The 13,822-nt window shown below is 41.4% G+C and overlaps 1 protein-coding gene across 4 annotated transcripts in view; it reads left to right on the plus strand.

Annotated features, from left to right (window-relative positions):
- The window catches only part of CDC42BPA (CDC42 binding protein kinase alpha), a 346,923-nt gene that overhangs the window by 329,785 nt on the left and 3,316 nt on the right, over positions 1-13,822 (plus strand). The window contains exon 35 of one of the 4 annotated variants that reach the window (XM_032798238.2): positions 7,969-8,151. The exons of 1 other annotated variant lie outside the window; for it this stretch is intronic. In XM_032798238.2, the coding sequence (XP_032654129.1) occupies positions 7,969-8,151 (183 nt within the window). Of the gene's footprint in view, positions 1-5,770; positions 7,701-7,968; positions 8,152-13,822 lie in introns of those variants that run through there. 2 more of the 4 variants (XM_032798237.2, XM_075064288.1) reach the window with 2 other exon arrangements.

Genomic DNA, 13,822 nt, shown 5'->3' on the forward strand with positions numbered 1-13,822 from the left:
TCCCCACCCCCCACCCTCCGCCCTGAGGGACCCCCCCACCCCAGCTTACTCCTGCTCCATGCACAAGCACGAGCACCCTGAGCACGCCGTCGCTGCAGTTCCCCACCCCCCACCCTCTGCCCTGAGGCACACCCCCACCCCAGCTTACTCCTGCTCCATGCACAAGCACGAGCACCCTGAGCACGCCGTCGCTGCTTCACTTCTCCCGCCTCCCAGGCTTGCGGCACCAATCAGCTTAGACGCCGCACGCCTGGGAGGCGGGAGAAGTGAAGAAGGCACGGCATGCTCGGGGAGGAGGCGTGGAAGGGGTGAGCTGAGGCAGGGATTTCTCCTGCATGCCGCCCCTCCTCCCCTTACATGCTGCAGGGAGCCCTCCCCTGCCCCAGCTCCCTAAATGCCGGTGGTGACCGGGGAGGCCGAAGATCTGGCCGCTGCGGTCACTGCCGAAGAAAATGGCGCACCCCAAATCCCAGCGTCCTAGGCAACCGCCTAGGTTGCCTAAATGGTTGGCCCAGCCCTGGGTCACCCGCTCCTGCCTTAAAAGGCTTAAAACAGCCCAGGGAGAGGGCTGTGGCAGGGAAGGAAAAGTGGGGCTGATCGGGGAAAGCAGCGTCAGCTGGGGGCCAGGCTGAAGCTGGTTTAATGAGGACCCAGTTAGCCCTTATAAGAGGGCTGGGATCAGAAGCCAGAGACAGTCTCTCTCTCTAGTTGTTGAGAGGGATGGGCCTGGCTGCTGGGAGCTAAGCAGGGCTGGGGGAATGCCCAAGAAGCTGGGGAGCTCCAGCCTAGAAACCCCCCAGGCTGCAGGCCTTGTTAAAAGCCAAAGAAGGTATTGGGGTTGCAGAGGGCAGGCAGAGGCAGCAGGTCCAAAACACCCCTTGCTGGCGATGAGTGGCATGTACACTGCAGTCTGCCCCAGGGAACGGGGGGGTAGTTGAGGACTGGCAGTGGCCATAGACTGAAGCGAGGTGGGAATAGAGGGTGGGGGTTCCCCGGGGAAGGGAGACCCAGTTTTGTGGGGGTACTGCCAGGGGGCAGCACCTTGGCCTGAAAGGGGCACCGAGGTCCAGGAGGGACTCGGGCCCAGCAAAAGGCGAGACACCAGCCTGCAGAGGGTGCTCTGGAGCTGGAAAGAGATCTAATTCCCAGGATAAGCAGCAGGAGGTCCCACCCGTGAGTCATCGCGTTGCTACAGGTAGAAATAACGATTTTGTCATTTGTGCCTCACCTGTCAAGACAGGCATGAGCCACCATTAATTTATGCGCAATCACTCAAATGAGCTGTTCATATAGCACACATTCTGAGGGAAAACAACCACCTCTGCTCACAGTCCAAATTAATAGGGTTTGGACTTGTGTTCTCTATGGAAATAAGGAGAGATGGGTTCCCCTGCCAAAGGCCACGCAGCAGCTTTGACACTGGTATTACAGTCTCAGAACAGCAGTAGTATCTGTGGTGCCTGGTTTTGACTCGTGCATGGAATGTCCATTCTCCTAAGTCCAGTGTTTCATTGCCATATGTAGAGCCCTCTGCTTGGTCTCTCTGCAGCCTGCTCGCCTTGTATAGTGGAACCGTATCAGTTCTACTGTGTTTTGGGCCCAGGTTTTATCGATGCTGAAGTTCCCATTTTCCACTGTCTCCAGCCAGGCTGCTGTGTATGCTCGGATCACTGAAACAGAGCCTCTTGTGTGAAAACTACAATTTATTTTTTTTTAATAATTAAACACCCACTGAAGTGAATGAGTTTTGAGGGGTAGTAGCCTGAATAAAGATTTGTTCATGTAACTTGTAGGCATTTATCATAAATACAATGGGCATGATCACTCTTAACTGAAGTTTATGGGCAGAAGGCAGTAGAAATTGATTGCAACCATTAATGGTCCTTGAGAAAAAGTGGAGAGGATAATGGTAAGGCAAAAAAAGGATGCGTGCAATGGTATTGCACTACTTAGGGTTTGGGGCATAATTTCTGACTTCGGAATGTTTGTTTTACCTCAGTTTTGCAGCGGATGGTACTTTGACATTGCACATTATCATAAAGCCCTGCCTATTGAACATTACCTACTTTGGCAGTATCTGGTCATGACCTGAGGAAAGTATATGTGCCGAGAATGAACACTCTCTAACCAGTAATGGAGCACTCTGAGAATCATAGTATTGACAGCATGTGTAGTGAGAATAGGCAATAAACAACAAACGGTAATTATTAGTCAAATAAGAACAAGACAGGTAGTGAAGTGCCTGAGGCAGCTGTATGGGAACTTGGCAAACAGCCAGCGTTTATCTCACTAATAAAGAACTGCTGGAAAAGGGCTGGTTTTGGATCTCAACTTCAGTTACTTTAAGGTAATTTTTGGAGGTGAAGGGTTTAGGGTTAAAGCTATACATGAGAGAACGTTTCTTTTGACTTCTGCACTTTTAGCTGGAACTTTTAAAAAAGGATGACTTTCCTAGAGGAAGGAGTATCTGCTTCTCCTGGAGGTGGGTCAAAAAGCAATACTGTTAGTCACCCTCAGTGGAAGGGAGCGTATGGGAGCCAATAGGTGCAAAAACTGAGGACCTAGCCCCACTCCTTGGAGCAAAACTGAACTGAGTGGAAGTGTGAAGTGTCCCTTTCTGAGCTAGTTTATAAAAATGCATTAATCCAGTGTTAACATTTTGGGAGCACCATTGTTTTTCCTCAGTGTCCCCAGTTCTAAAAGACATTTAGCTCTAAACTCGTTCTGATTAAACAGGCCTTATTTTAATTAAATGGTCTCATATTTAGAGGTAGGATTCGTTTTCTAATTCTCACCTGGGAATATGAAATTTTGGAGAAAATGTGTGATTTCCACTTTGCGCTTAGAGTGGATTAAAGGACATTAAATTTATATACAGCGTAGGACGACTTCACTATTGCAGTTTAGTACTGAAGTTAGCTGTAAGAACTCACTGCTAGAGGTTAACATATGGACCTCAATGTTAGGATATATTACAGAGGTTAAACTGGATTTGACATTCATTATTACAGTTGTGCCTGCAGTGCTACACGACTTAGGATAAAAATGACGAGTTATGTCAATCACCATGGTAATCCCCTGGGGTCAGGAAGAAAATTTCCCCTAAGAAATGCTACATGGGGTTCTTTTACAGCTTCCTCTTGAGAGAGACACGGGACTGGACTAGATAAACCTTTATTAGTCTATTTTGTTCACACTGAAGCAAAGAGGAAAAGGGGACATCTGTAGTAAGAGCAATTGAAACCTTGACAGAAATTCTCTGCACTCCCTTTGCGTACTTTCAGAATTTGTACCTGGATAAGGATTCTTCTCCAGGCAGCTGTTTCCCCTGCTGCACTGAAGTCCAAATACTGTGTTTCTGCCATTACACTCTGTTACCATACAACTGAATGTGATGTTACAAATCAAATGTAATTTATGATGACTTCACTCAAGGATCAGTAGGGAATAGAAGATGGGCTGGGAGTGGGCAAGCCATTATCTAAACACAGAATAGTTTTAAGGACTAGAACACAAGGTACAAAAATAAAGAGAAAGGCGAAGAGACTAGAGTGTTAGTCTGATAGATCTCTGTGCTTTTCCTGTATGACAGTTCCTCTTTGAAGGAAAGGAAATAAATGCCTTTGAAATTATTTCACAAGCTCGCGGCTTGTTATGAACATTTAAATAGTGATGTACACCTGAGTGGATAGTAGTTCTGATTTGGGACTTTTTTTATTCATGGTGCTCAGATTGCATTTTCTGCCTTAGAAAATAAAGTGTTCATGAAATTATTTCCAAGAAATACGGAAAAGATTGGAACATTTTATTTTTCGAACTCCCTTTTAAAGCAGAACTAGACAAGGACACGCTCAATTCTTTTTATATTTCTAGGTTTCTACCACCCGGGGGTGCAAACTGTGCAGGTTAATCATGTCACAGCTAAAATGCATTTGTCAGACTATTTTTACCAGCTGTAATTTTTCTTTTTATTTGAGAAAAGTCAAAGAATTGCATTTGTACGGTTTCATATTTAAAGTAAACAATGCGTCCTTTAAATGTTATAATGCAAAAATGTTAAAAAAACAAAGGCTGAAAATACGAAGAAAAAAAGGGCTCAATTTTCCACCCTTATTCATTTGAGTGAATCCTTAGCTACCCCAGTCCTACATGAGGAGCTGCTAGCATGGACCCATACTCTCAGTATGAGATTTCATTGAAGTCAGTGGGATGCTGCACAAACAGAAGGGTCCTTGCCTGTAGATCCTGATGCAGGATAGATATTTATCATAGGATTGATGAGAGGAGTTTGATTGTGAGATATGGAGACTTTTATCTCTGGGTCTACAGTTTATATCTAGCTCAAGAAGGTAGTAATGTCAAATAACTGTTGTCTAACATCTCCTTGGTGACCATTGTCAAATGGGTTGAGTTTCTAGTGGAGAACTGTCCCTACAACGAACACATCCACTATCGCAGTTGACGCTAACTGAAATTCTCAGGGGCAAGGCCAAAGACTGGATGAACTATAGAGTTTAAACTCCTAAAGTTGATCCTTCAGATCTAGGCTGAGGCACATTGGCAGGGCAGTGTGTGAGGAAATCCTGTACTGTCTATGCCCATGCTTTACCCATTTTTTTATGAGCAATAAAATGCCCTTTTAAAAAATTGAAGGGCAGGGAGGAAAAGGAGGAAACAGGCTTAATTTTGTACTCTAATCCCTCTTCTGTGTCTTATCTGTGTGTTGCTTTTGGAGTAGAAACTTCTCTGAGCAGGGACTGTCTGTAAATATGTATTGTACAGCACTAATTTAAAATTTAATTACAATTTTAAGATTTTAATTTCAAAACCTTAAAGTTACAAAATGATAATTGGTAAATTGAGAGTTTTTAGCTGTTCCAAACTGTGGGACACATTCTTCAAAATAGATTCCAGCACATGGACATACAACTGCACAGCATGTATTTTTGAATTTGCCTGTAACAGTATGTTCATAAAGATGTCATTGCTTTGTGTGTGCAGTTTCCAGGTTTGTGGGTGCTTATATGTACTTCGTGAGCACAGCTCAGGCATCTGTTTTTGAAAAGTTGACTGTTTTAAGGAGTAAATCAAACTGTTGGGTGTGATTGGAGTAAATTGCTGCCTTTTAACACAATGCTACACTGTACTCGCTGTGGATTTACCCATGCATCTGCACATAGCCCCATTGATCTCAGTGGGTATGTCTACACTGTAGCTGGGAATGAGTCTCCGGCCTGTGTTGACAGACTCACACTACAGGGCCTGCACTAGCATGTTAAAACTAGCAGTGTGGACATTCCGGCTTCAGCAGAAATTTAGGCTCTCTAGCCCACCCAGGCCTCTAGGCTTCAGAGTCTGAGCTCCAGCCTAAGCCAGAACATCCACACTCCCATTTTTAGTGTGAGTCTGCCCAAGCTGGAAGGCTCACTGCCAGCTGCAGTGTAAACATACCCAGTGGGGCTCCTGTGCAGACAGAGCCTGTCCGAGCTCGGTGTAGGATTGGGGCCATGATGGTGAAAATACAAAAGGCAATAAAACTGTAAAGTTTTTAACAACTATACTTCCATTATATTTTAATGGTGAGTTTGAGTCTCTTTGTGGTAAGCAGGTTCACCTTCTTAAAAGAACAAAAGTTCTTATCTGCCACTAATAGCGCTGTAATTGTATATGTTATATGTACTTAGTTCTGGATCACTGTCTTGATTTGTGTAATTTAGAATCATTCCTGTTAGTATCCCCAGACTTATGTATTTACACTTTTTTCCCCTAGCAGCCTGTCACCAATTAAAAACACATGAACTTTTGTCCTGGCAATTCAGTACATTTTCTGGCCTCCCTTCTGCCCTCTTGACTCTTGAAGCCACTTTATCATGGATGCTCCCTTATAGTGAAGATCCGAATTCTGGAATTACGCTTACTGCAGCACATACCAACTATCTGTGTCCATCGCATATGCAGGACTGATCTTACATTCATACTCTGCATGCCTGATATTTTCCTTACAGGACTATTCTTGACAGCCATTATATTTGAACTTGTATTCATTATACTTAAATCTGACTTCATGATGCATAATTCATTATATGTCAGTAACCAACCAGATTTACTGAAACACGTAGAATTTTACATGCAGAGGCATTCAGAATAATTATTATTATATACTTTTAGTATTACGTAAAGCCAGTGGGAACCCTGCATTTGAAGACATCCTATGATCCTTGGAGGAAGGATTAGTTTTCAGAAGTGCTGCTGTATCCTGGCATTTCCACATTAATGCATGCTGGCTAAACATTTTTATGGTCTGCTGCGGGCCTGCTGTCTGCTTCCAAGCTTCCCTTCCTTATTGGCTTTTTAAAACATAGCTTCATTCTACAGCAAGTACACTATTTTCTGCAGCTGACTCAGCAATCTCTGCTTTCCACTTGGGACCATTATCAGAAAAGTGGCTTCTCTTACACTGATGATAGTACTAATATCCTAGATTCTGCTAACTGTATTAATGACAATTAGTATACATTATACACCAAATGCTGTAAGTAAGTAAGTGATGCTTTATTGATGTGCAATGCTTCACAACACAAAAATGCTAAAAAGTAAATTGTTGGGATTTTACCAGCTCACATTAAGGTAACAGTAGAGAACAGTAATAACTATTGTTTGATACTGGAGATAATATATATTGGGCTATTACTTAATGTTTTCCTAAACTTCCATAAATTCCTTGGGTAAAATGTAGTGCCTTAGGTTTAGCAGACAAGTCACCTGACTGATTTGCAGCTATCTTGCATCGTATTTTATTTTTTAAATCCTAACATTGCTCAGGTTCTTTTTTTCAAAAATTGGTGAGATTGGTTCGACAAGGGAATCAGAAGGGGCTGAAGATTAGGAAAAACTGGTCTGGTTTGCCAGTGGCCATTGGCCATTCCAGCCTGAAGCAGAATGACCTGCTGAATATGTACATATGGAATGATTCTGTAGATGGAGGGAAAATGAGCGTTAAAAATATTCAAATACATCTCCTGGATATAGATGTCTTCGAATCACAAAAGCACCTATGTCAGTCTTTTTGGAGACTAAATAGAAATCGGTTTTGTCGAATTTGCAGATTTAATTCACTTTTTTCCTTTGTCTATATTTTACATTTTGGGAGCAAAGCACCCAACAATGCTGACTTGACCTATAAAAATACTTGCATTTCTGAGTATCTTTCTGCCTCATGCACTGATAGTGTAATTCACTGCTGCACAGAGAGACAGTACAGGGCCTAAAGTCCGATAGGTCTTATTTGGGTCTTTACTGATGCATAGACCTTGCCCTGTCCTTCTACACCAGGTAAATTTCACCCCACTAGCCTGAAACTAACCAGTTCCCCTTCCCATGCTCACCTCCATTCCTGCCCTGCTGACACATTTTGTTCCCTGTAACTATAATATGTTGACTGTTTTTTTTTAAATGAAATCCTCAAAATGTCTGCATAAAAAGAAGTAGGTCTTAAGCTTTTTCACTGTCGTACCTCCAAATCGTCCCTCCCTTACCATCTCATCTTTGTTCACCCTCCCTTGTTTGTGTTATGTCTAACTTAGATTGTAAGCTCCTCAAGGCAGGGATCTGATGCTTTTCCTTTGTCTGTAAAGCACCAGGCACATCTATGGTGCTGTTTGAAGTATTAAATAATAATAAATATTAGAATCCATTCCCAATGAGTTACAAGTTTGATTTGTTTAAAGTTTATGGCTGTAGCAAGGGTCACAGGGATATGGGATACAATGTAAAGAAGACGATAAGGGGGTGGGGAGGGTAATCTAAGGATCTGCCTATTTTCTTGCAAGCAGGATACTTAACAGTGAATTTGATCCGGTCTTTCAAATTATGCTTATCCCTGCAGATGGTGTTTGTCGGTAATTTTGCCTCCTGTCTAACCAGTGAAACCATCCCTCATTATCTTTTTCTCTCTGTTGTCTTTGATAGCCGTGTTTTCCATATCCATCCCCTCATCACTTCAGTCTGATCTCCTCTCCGAGCAACTTTGAGCACGTTTATCACATGACTGTTAATTCAGCTGAAAAATTCCTCTTTTATGATTCCATAAACCCTGCATACTCCCCATCTCTGCGTTCTGTCGCTGGTACACCAGCCTTTGTGACTCCCAGGGTATGAACGGCTGAGTTGAGTGTTCACTGTACTAACACTGTGTGGTTTTCCTTTTGCCTAGCTAATAACATGGGAGAAACAAAATGTTGTGAATGGTTTCTTTCACCTCTTAACTCTCCCCCTGCTGTTTTGCATTCTCATTCCATCTTGATGTTTTGCACTGTTGGTGACATATGAAGAAACAATTTTTCATAGCTTAAAAAATTACTGGGCAAAATTATTGGACTGAACCTTTTTCCTATGAAAATAATGTTATTTTTTAAATTACTAAAAAGGGTGTGGAAGATTAAATTATAGAGCTTTATATTCCACAGTCTTCATCTTCTAGCAGTCAGCAAAGGAAAGATATTCTGTATTCTTGATAGGTTTGGGCTGGAAAAGGGCTCAGGATATACCTATGTTGAGCCAGACTTCTGAGATGTTTATTAAAAATAAATTTTTCTGTAGTGCAAGAACTTTTGTATGGTCCTTTACAAGAGTTAAAAGAGAGACTCATTTTGTGCCCTGAAGAGTTTACAGTCTAAATTAGATAAACCTACAACAAGATAATAGACAAAGAGAGTGACAAAGGAAAAAAACAAAAATAGTGTGAGCTTCATTATGGAGAAAGCAAATCCTATAACTATATTTAAGCAGAGACTGAGGAAGGACAAGAGGCGATGAACAGACACTTGGACTTGGATGGTAAAATCTTTAGGGTAGGACAGCCACTTTGTACTGTGTTTGCATAGTGCCGAGCACTGAGAGGTCCATGGTCCATCACTGGGAATCCAGGGCTCTATAGTAATACAAATAATGAATAATATTAAAAAGTTCACACACATACATTGCAAAACATATTGTTACTGTGCACCGTGTTCCGGCCTACAGTTCTGTCATAACTGCCCTGCTACATTATCTCCAGCAGGACCAGGAATAATCTGCAAGGGAGATTGTACATAGCTGTCATTGCTTGATCAGGATTGTATGGGTCTGATTCAACACTCACTGAACTCCAAGAAAAGACTCTTGTTGACTGCCGTGGGCTTTGGATTCAGGCCCTTTATGCACCTATATGCAAAACTTTGACTCCTAGACTGCTCGGAATGCCCTTTCACACTGCTTTATAAGCCCTCTGCAAAAGAAGCAGTATCTGCAGATTTGGGTAGCAGGTTCCTGTTGCTGGATAGGGTTTTCAGGTCTGTGCCTATGTACAATACTTACAAGAATTTGGACTCCTGAGGGAAAGTTACTCTTTCACATAAAAGGGGAGGAAACTGCAATACGGAAAGGTTGTCAGCAGGAAAGTTCTGGGGAATCATAAGAGGGCAGCCATGCACAATTAAATCCCGAGGACTGAATACATGGTCAGTTGTCACTGTTAGAAAGGTCCTGACCATCACAACCACAAAATAAGCAAAATCAAAGCAACAGCATTTTGGAGAAGATGGTCTATATGTGGTCGTCTGCCTCTGGTTTGTTCAATGTTTAAATTTGTGGCTTAGTCTGTTGGGTGGAAAGTTGTGTGGAATATGTGAGAAGAATACCCAACTCAATGCAAAAATAACAACAAAACAACACCATCATCCTTATTAAGTAGGGTTAAAATTCATGTTTTGTGCAAAGGCCAACGCAAGGCTTATGCCCCACTGAAGTCCCACTTTGCATCAATGACTATCCCCCTTGGTGCACACATTATTTTCTGTACTTAAAACATGCGGGTGTATTTCAGGACCCAGTCCTACATCCCTTCCGAGTGACTGCACTGAAATCACTGAGGGCTGCTTGATTGTGCCCTTGCTGTGTAAAGTCCTGGTAAAAATAGAGCACCCACAGTACTAACATTGCAGTTACATTGAAATCAGTGATGTTACACCAGTATAAAACTGGAGTGACACCAGTAACTCAGGAGCCCTCTGTGTGAGGCTCAGCTCAAGCTCCTTAGAGCAGAAGATGCTTGGCTTGTGTGAAGGAATGTATCTTCTCTGCTTTGCTGTGGCTGGAGGAGATGTTTGGGCTTTTTTCCACTTAGCCTAAGGACACTTGGGAGGTACTCCAATACCAAAGCAATGAGCGCACTATAAGAACCTGAACAGGATGGACTCAACAATCTGAATTAAACAATGGGTTTGTAGCGCACATGGGCTCTCATATATTGCTTTGTGATTTCATATGACCAAAATAACCCCATATAGTGGGAAATAGTAAGACAAGGCTTGTTTGGTGATAAATAAATATAAATCCCAGTAGGAGGCTGCTTAGAAAATACAATGGAAATCTCCTATAGAGACAAATTTCACCCAATCACCCATGGCTCTGGAAGGCCTATGTGCAGCAGAACTGGTGTAGTTTCATTGTGTAAAGAGGTGAATTAAGGAAGGCCACATGGAGGTACGGTTTGGGGGTAGATTGGTGGCAACATGGTAGAGGAGCAGGAGGAAAGCCCATAGATCCACCATTATGCAGATCTACCAACCATTGTATCTGTGCAGAGTAGGCAACCCTCCCCGCGTCTATTTCATTCTCTGACTCAGATCATGATCTGCATTCTGATACACTGAACTAAGTGACTTTCGCCATCCATCACTACAATGAACTCAGACTGCTCTGCAAGCAGGTCTCTGCAATTATTTCCTCTTCAAAGGCATATCTTATAGTCACTGTTTATTTTTGCTTGGTTCAGTGCTGGTGATGGATTTTATATGCTGAGATTTGAATTGTCTGATTTGTGTGTGTGTTTAAATGGCTGTCTCAGGGATATTTTTTCTTAATGACCTGCTGCTCTTTGCTATTTTATAACCACTGCTTTTAAATGCTGTTTGTTCTCTTATGTGAATTCTTTGTCTGTGTTGTGTGCATGCTGTTTTGTTACTGTTGTTTCTGTTCTTTACTGGCATTGATTTTTTTTTTTAGAAGAACAGTGAAACATTTGCTCTGAAGGAATACACATATATAAGGATTACATGGACTTTCCAAACAGAAATAAGGAAAAACAATGGTGCTCACATTTTGTGTCTGCCATCTTTAATGGTTGAATGTGTTACAGCTGATCTCTTTAAATGTATTCTTTCCAAGTAACAACATTTTGTTCCCAGCCCCACCCGCTTCATTGATTGAGGTTGCTTACTTTCTGTTAAGGAGGTTAGCCACCTTATCATTAAACGTACCAATTCTCTTTGAAGAACCATATGCTCCTCATCTGACAAGCATAGAAGCCTCTTTTTGCATTTCCAGTGTATTAATCTCAACATGTAACAACTCAAGGTGCTGTATTTGGCTTTCCCTAGTGTATCTCAGAATACTTCAAGAGCCGAGCACCCTTGAGTACTTAATCCCTTACCATTCTGTGCAGTCTTTACTGTTGCTGGACTATCCATATGCTCACGTTGTTGTAAACTGTATCAGAATTGCTTACCATGTGCGTCTGGATGGCACAAGAACAAGCACTAGATATTCCATTTCATGTTCTGAGAGTGAGATAAGGTTTTTGTCAAATATATTTCATTTGTTCACTGCTTTCTGAAAAAAGAGCATACAAACAATGCAGGACAATATTTTCTTGGGAATTATTTGAAAGGCACTTTTTAAAACCTGCAGATATTTCCTAAAGTACTGTTGGGAACAATCCAACATTGGCAGGGAGACAGACCGGATAATCAATAGGACTTTTCCATACCTAGCATCTCAGATTCTCTTATGTTGGTGACTGAGAGAGATCTTGGAAAGAAATTCACAATTCTTTGTTTGCTTATTGGAAATTAAAAATGAATTGTTCACTCCACATGTGAGAGTGAAGAGGGGACATCTCTTAACAACTCAGGATTGATTGTAAGTGCAGCATTAAAAACAATGGCAGTAACAAAAGGAAAGTAACAACAATGATTCTTAGCACTTTTCATGTTCTAACTGCATTGCTAACTTTAATCCATTCATTATCTAGAAACCTTCTTTTTAGCTGTAACCTACCTAGAGAAATTGATACTTTAAATTATTGTACATATGTCACCTCCAACAGATGGTAAGAATAAGCGTATAGATATGGAGATGTGTTTTATACGCCTCTTTATCAACCGATGAGAACTACAAAGTGATGTGATGCAGACTGTATGAAATGGTTCAAGCTCACATTTTCCCCATACGCTGACTTTAAATACTGTTTTGGTATGCCTGTATTATTACTGACATGCTATTAGACAATAAGAAACTGTAATTTAATATGATTCTTCTATAAAAGGAAAAAAAATATTGTTTAATAAAATGGTCTGGCACTAGACGTGTGTTCAGATCTTTTTAACCTCTCTCGCTATGGGGGCTGACAGTGGCAGTGGCATGCTGACTTCTTCATGTTTTCTCCCTAAAGGTAGATTTGAGATTCCTTGCAGCTAAGGTATCTCTTACGTAGTAATAAATACAGTCTAGGTGAAAGAACTGGTTTTAAAATCTAATAATAAAAGCGTTACAAATTATGTATTGGGAACACGATTTTGTGCATGAGGGGAAGGGCTACAGAGTCTGCAAACTGTTTATTAAAAAAAAAATGGAAATGGCATGACAGTAATGGAACGTCTGGGTTAGGGCTTTTCCCTGCCATAAACATAGTGTGGATCTGGCTGAGCGGCTTTATTTTTTGTGGTGCAGGATATTTCACTAACAAATTGCTACATGTCTGATTCTCTCTGAGAAAATCCCCATAGGAGGGTTGAGCAGAGCCAATTTCAAACTTTTTATTGCATTTTTAAGTTTCAGTAATAATCTTACTTCAGAAGGCAGCTGCAGTTGTGAATTTTCTTTCATACTTACCTGTGTTACCTTAGTATAATGAAGATTTCATGGGTATTAGAGATTTAAAAAAAAGTAGTATAAGGAGGGGGTGGATTTTAAGGACAAAATGGAATGAGTGCTATAAACTGCTCAGTGCTATAAACTGTTTGGGTCTGGGGTTGGGTTTTGTTTGTTTGTTTGTTTACAAGGGGGCTGTTTTTCCACCTCTGTGTGAAGAGGTTTGATGTACCTAATTGCCATTAATGCTAATGAGTTCTATATACAAACCACTTGAGGAGCAAGATAAGTACATGCGTATGTTTAGCTAAAGCTCGAGAGACAGGCAGTCACACTGGAAACAGTAGAATGAGCCTAATTTGGGATGACAATAAATGAAAATACTTACAGAAAACCAAAAGCAACTGATTAGAGTTCAGACTAAAATATTCTTGTCTGTGCAATATAACCTGAAAACAGAAGGCCAAAGTTTGCCTTTAACTATTCCCATGAAGTTCTGGAGTAACTCCACTAAAAGTAGCAGAGTTACTTGAGCATAACTGAAAGCACGGTTTGGCCTAATATGTCTGTATAACTGCAAGAAATACACTGCAGGCATCAGGGGCTGATTAGATAATCGTGTCAAACAAAATATATACAAGCCACAAATTATGGCATTAAAGAGATACATTTCAATAAAATACTACTTGGAAAGATCTAGCTAGAAACAATGCTTTATATTAAGCATCTTTTTTTAAATGACTATATTATCTAAATTGTCAGTTGTCAGGCTCCTTGTCAACATCAGCAAGAAAATTCTGATTCTGTTAGAACAAGGGTAGGCAATCTATGGCACGTGTGCCAAAGGTGGCACGTGAGCTGATTTTCAGTGGCACTCACACTGCCCAGGTCCTGGCCACCAGTCTGGGGGGCT

Source organism: Chelonoidis abingdonii, chromosome 3 (genome assembly GCF_003597395.2).
Source record: "Chelonoidis abingdonii isolate Lonesome George chromosome 3, CheloAbing_2.0, whole genome shotgun sequence".
Taxonomy (NCBI): Eukaryota; Metazoa; Chordata; order Testudines; family Testudinidae; genus Chelonoidis; species Chelonoidis abingdonii.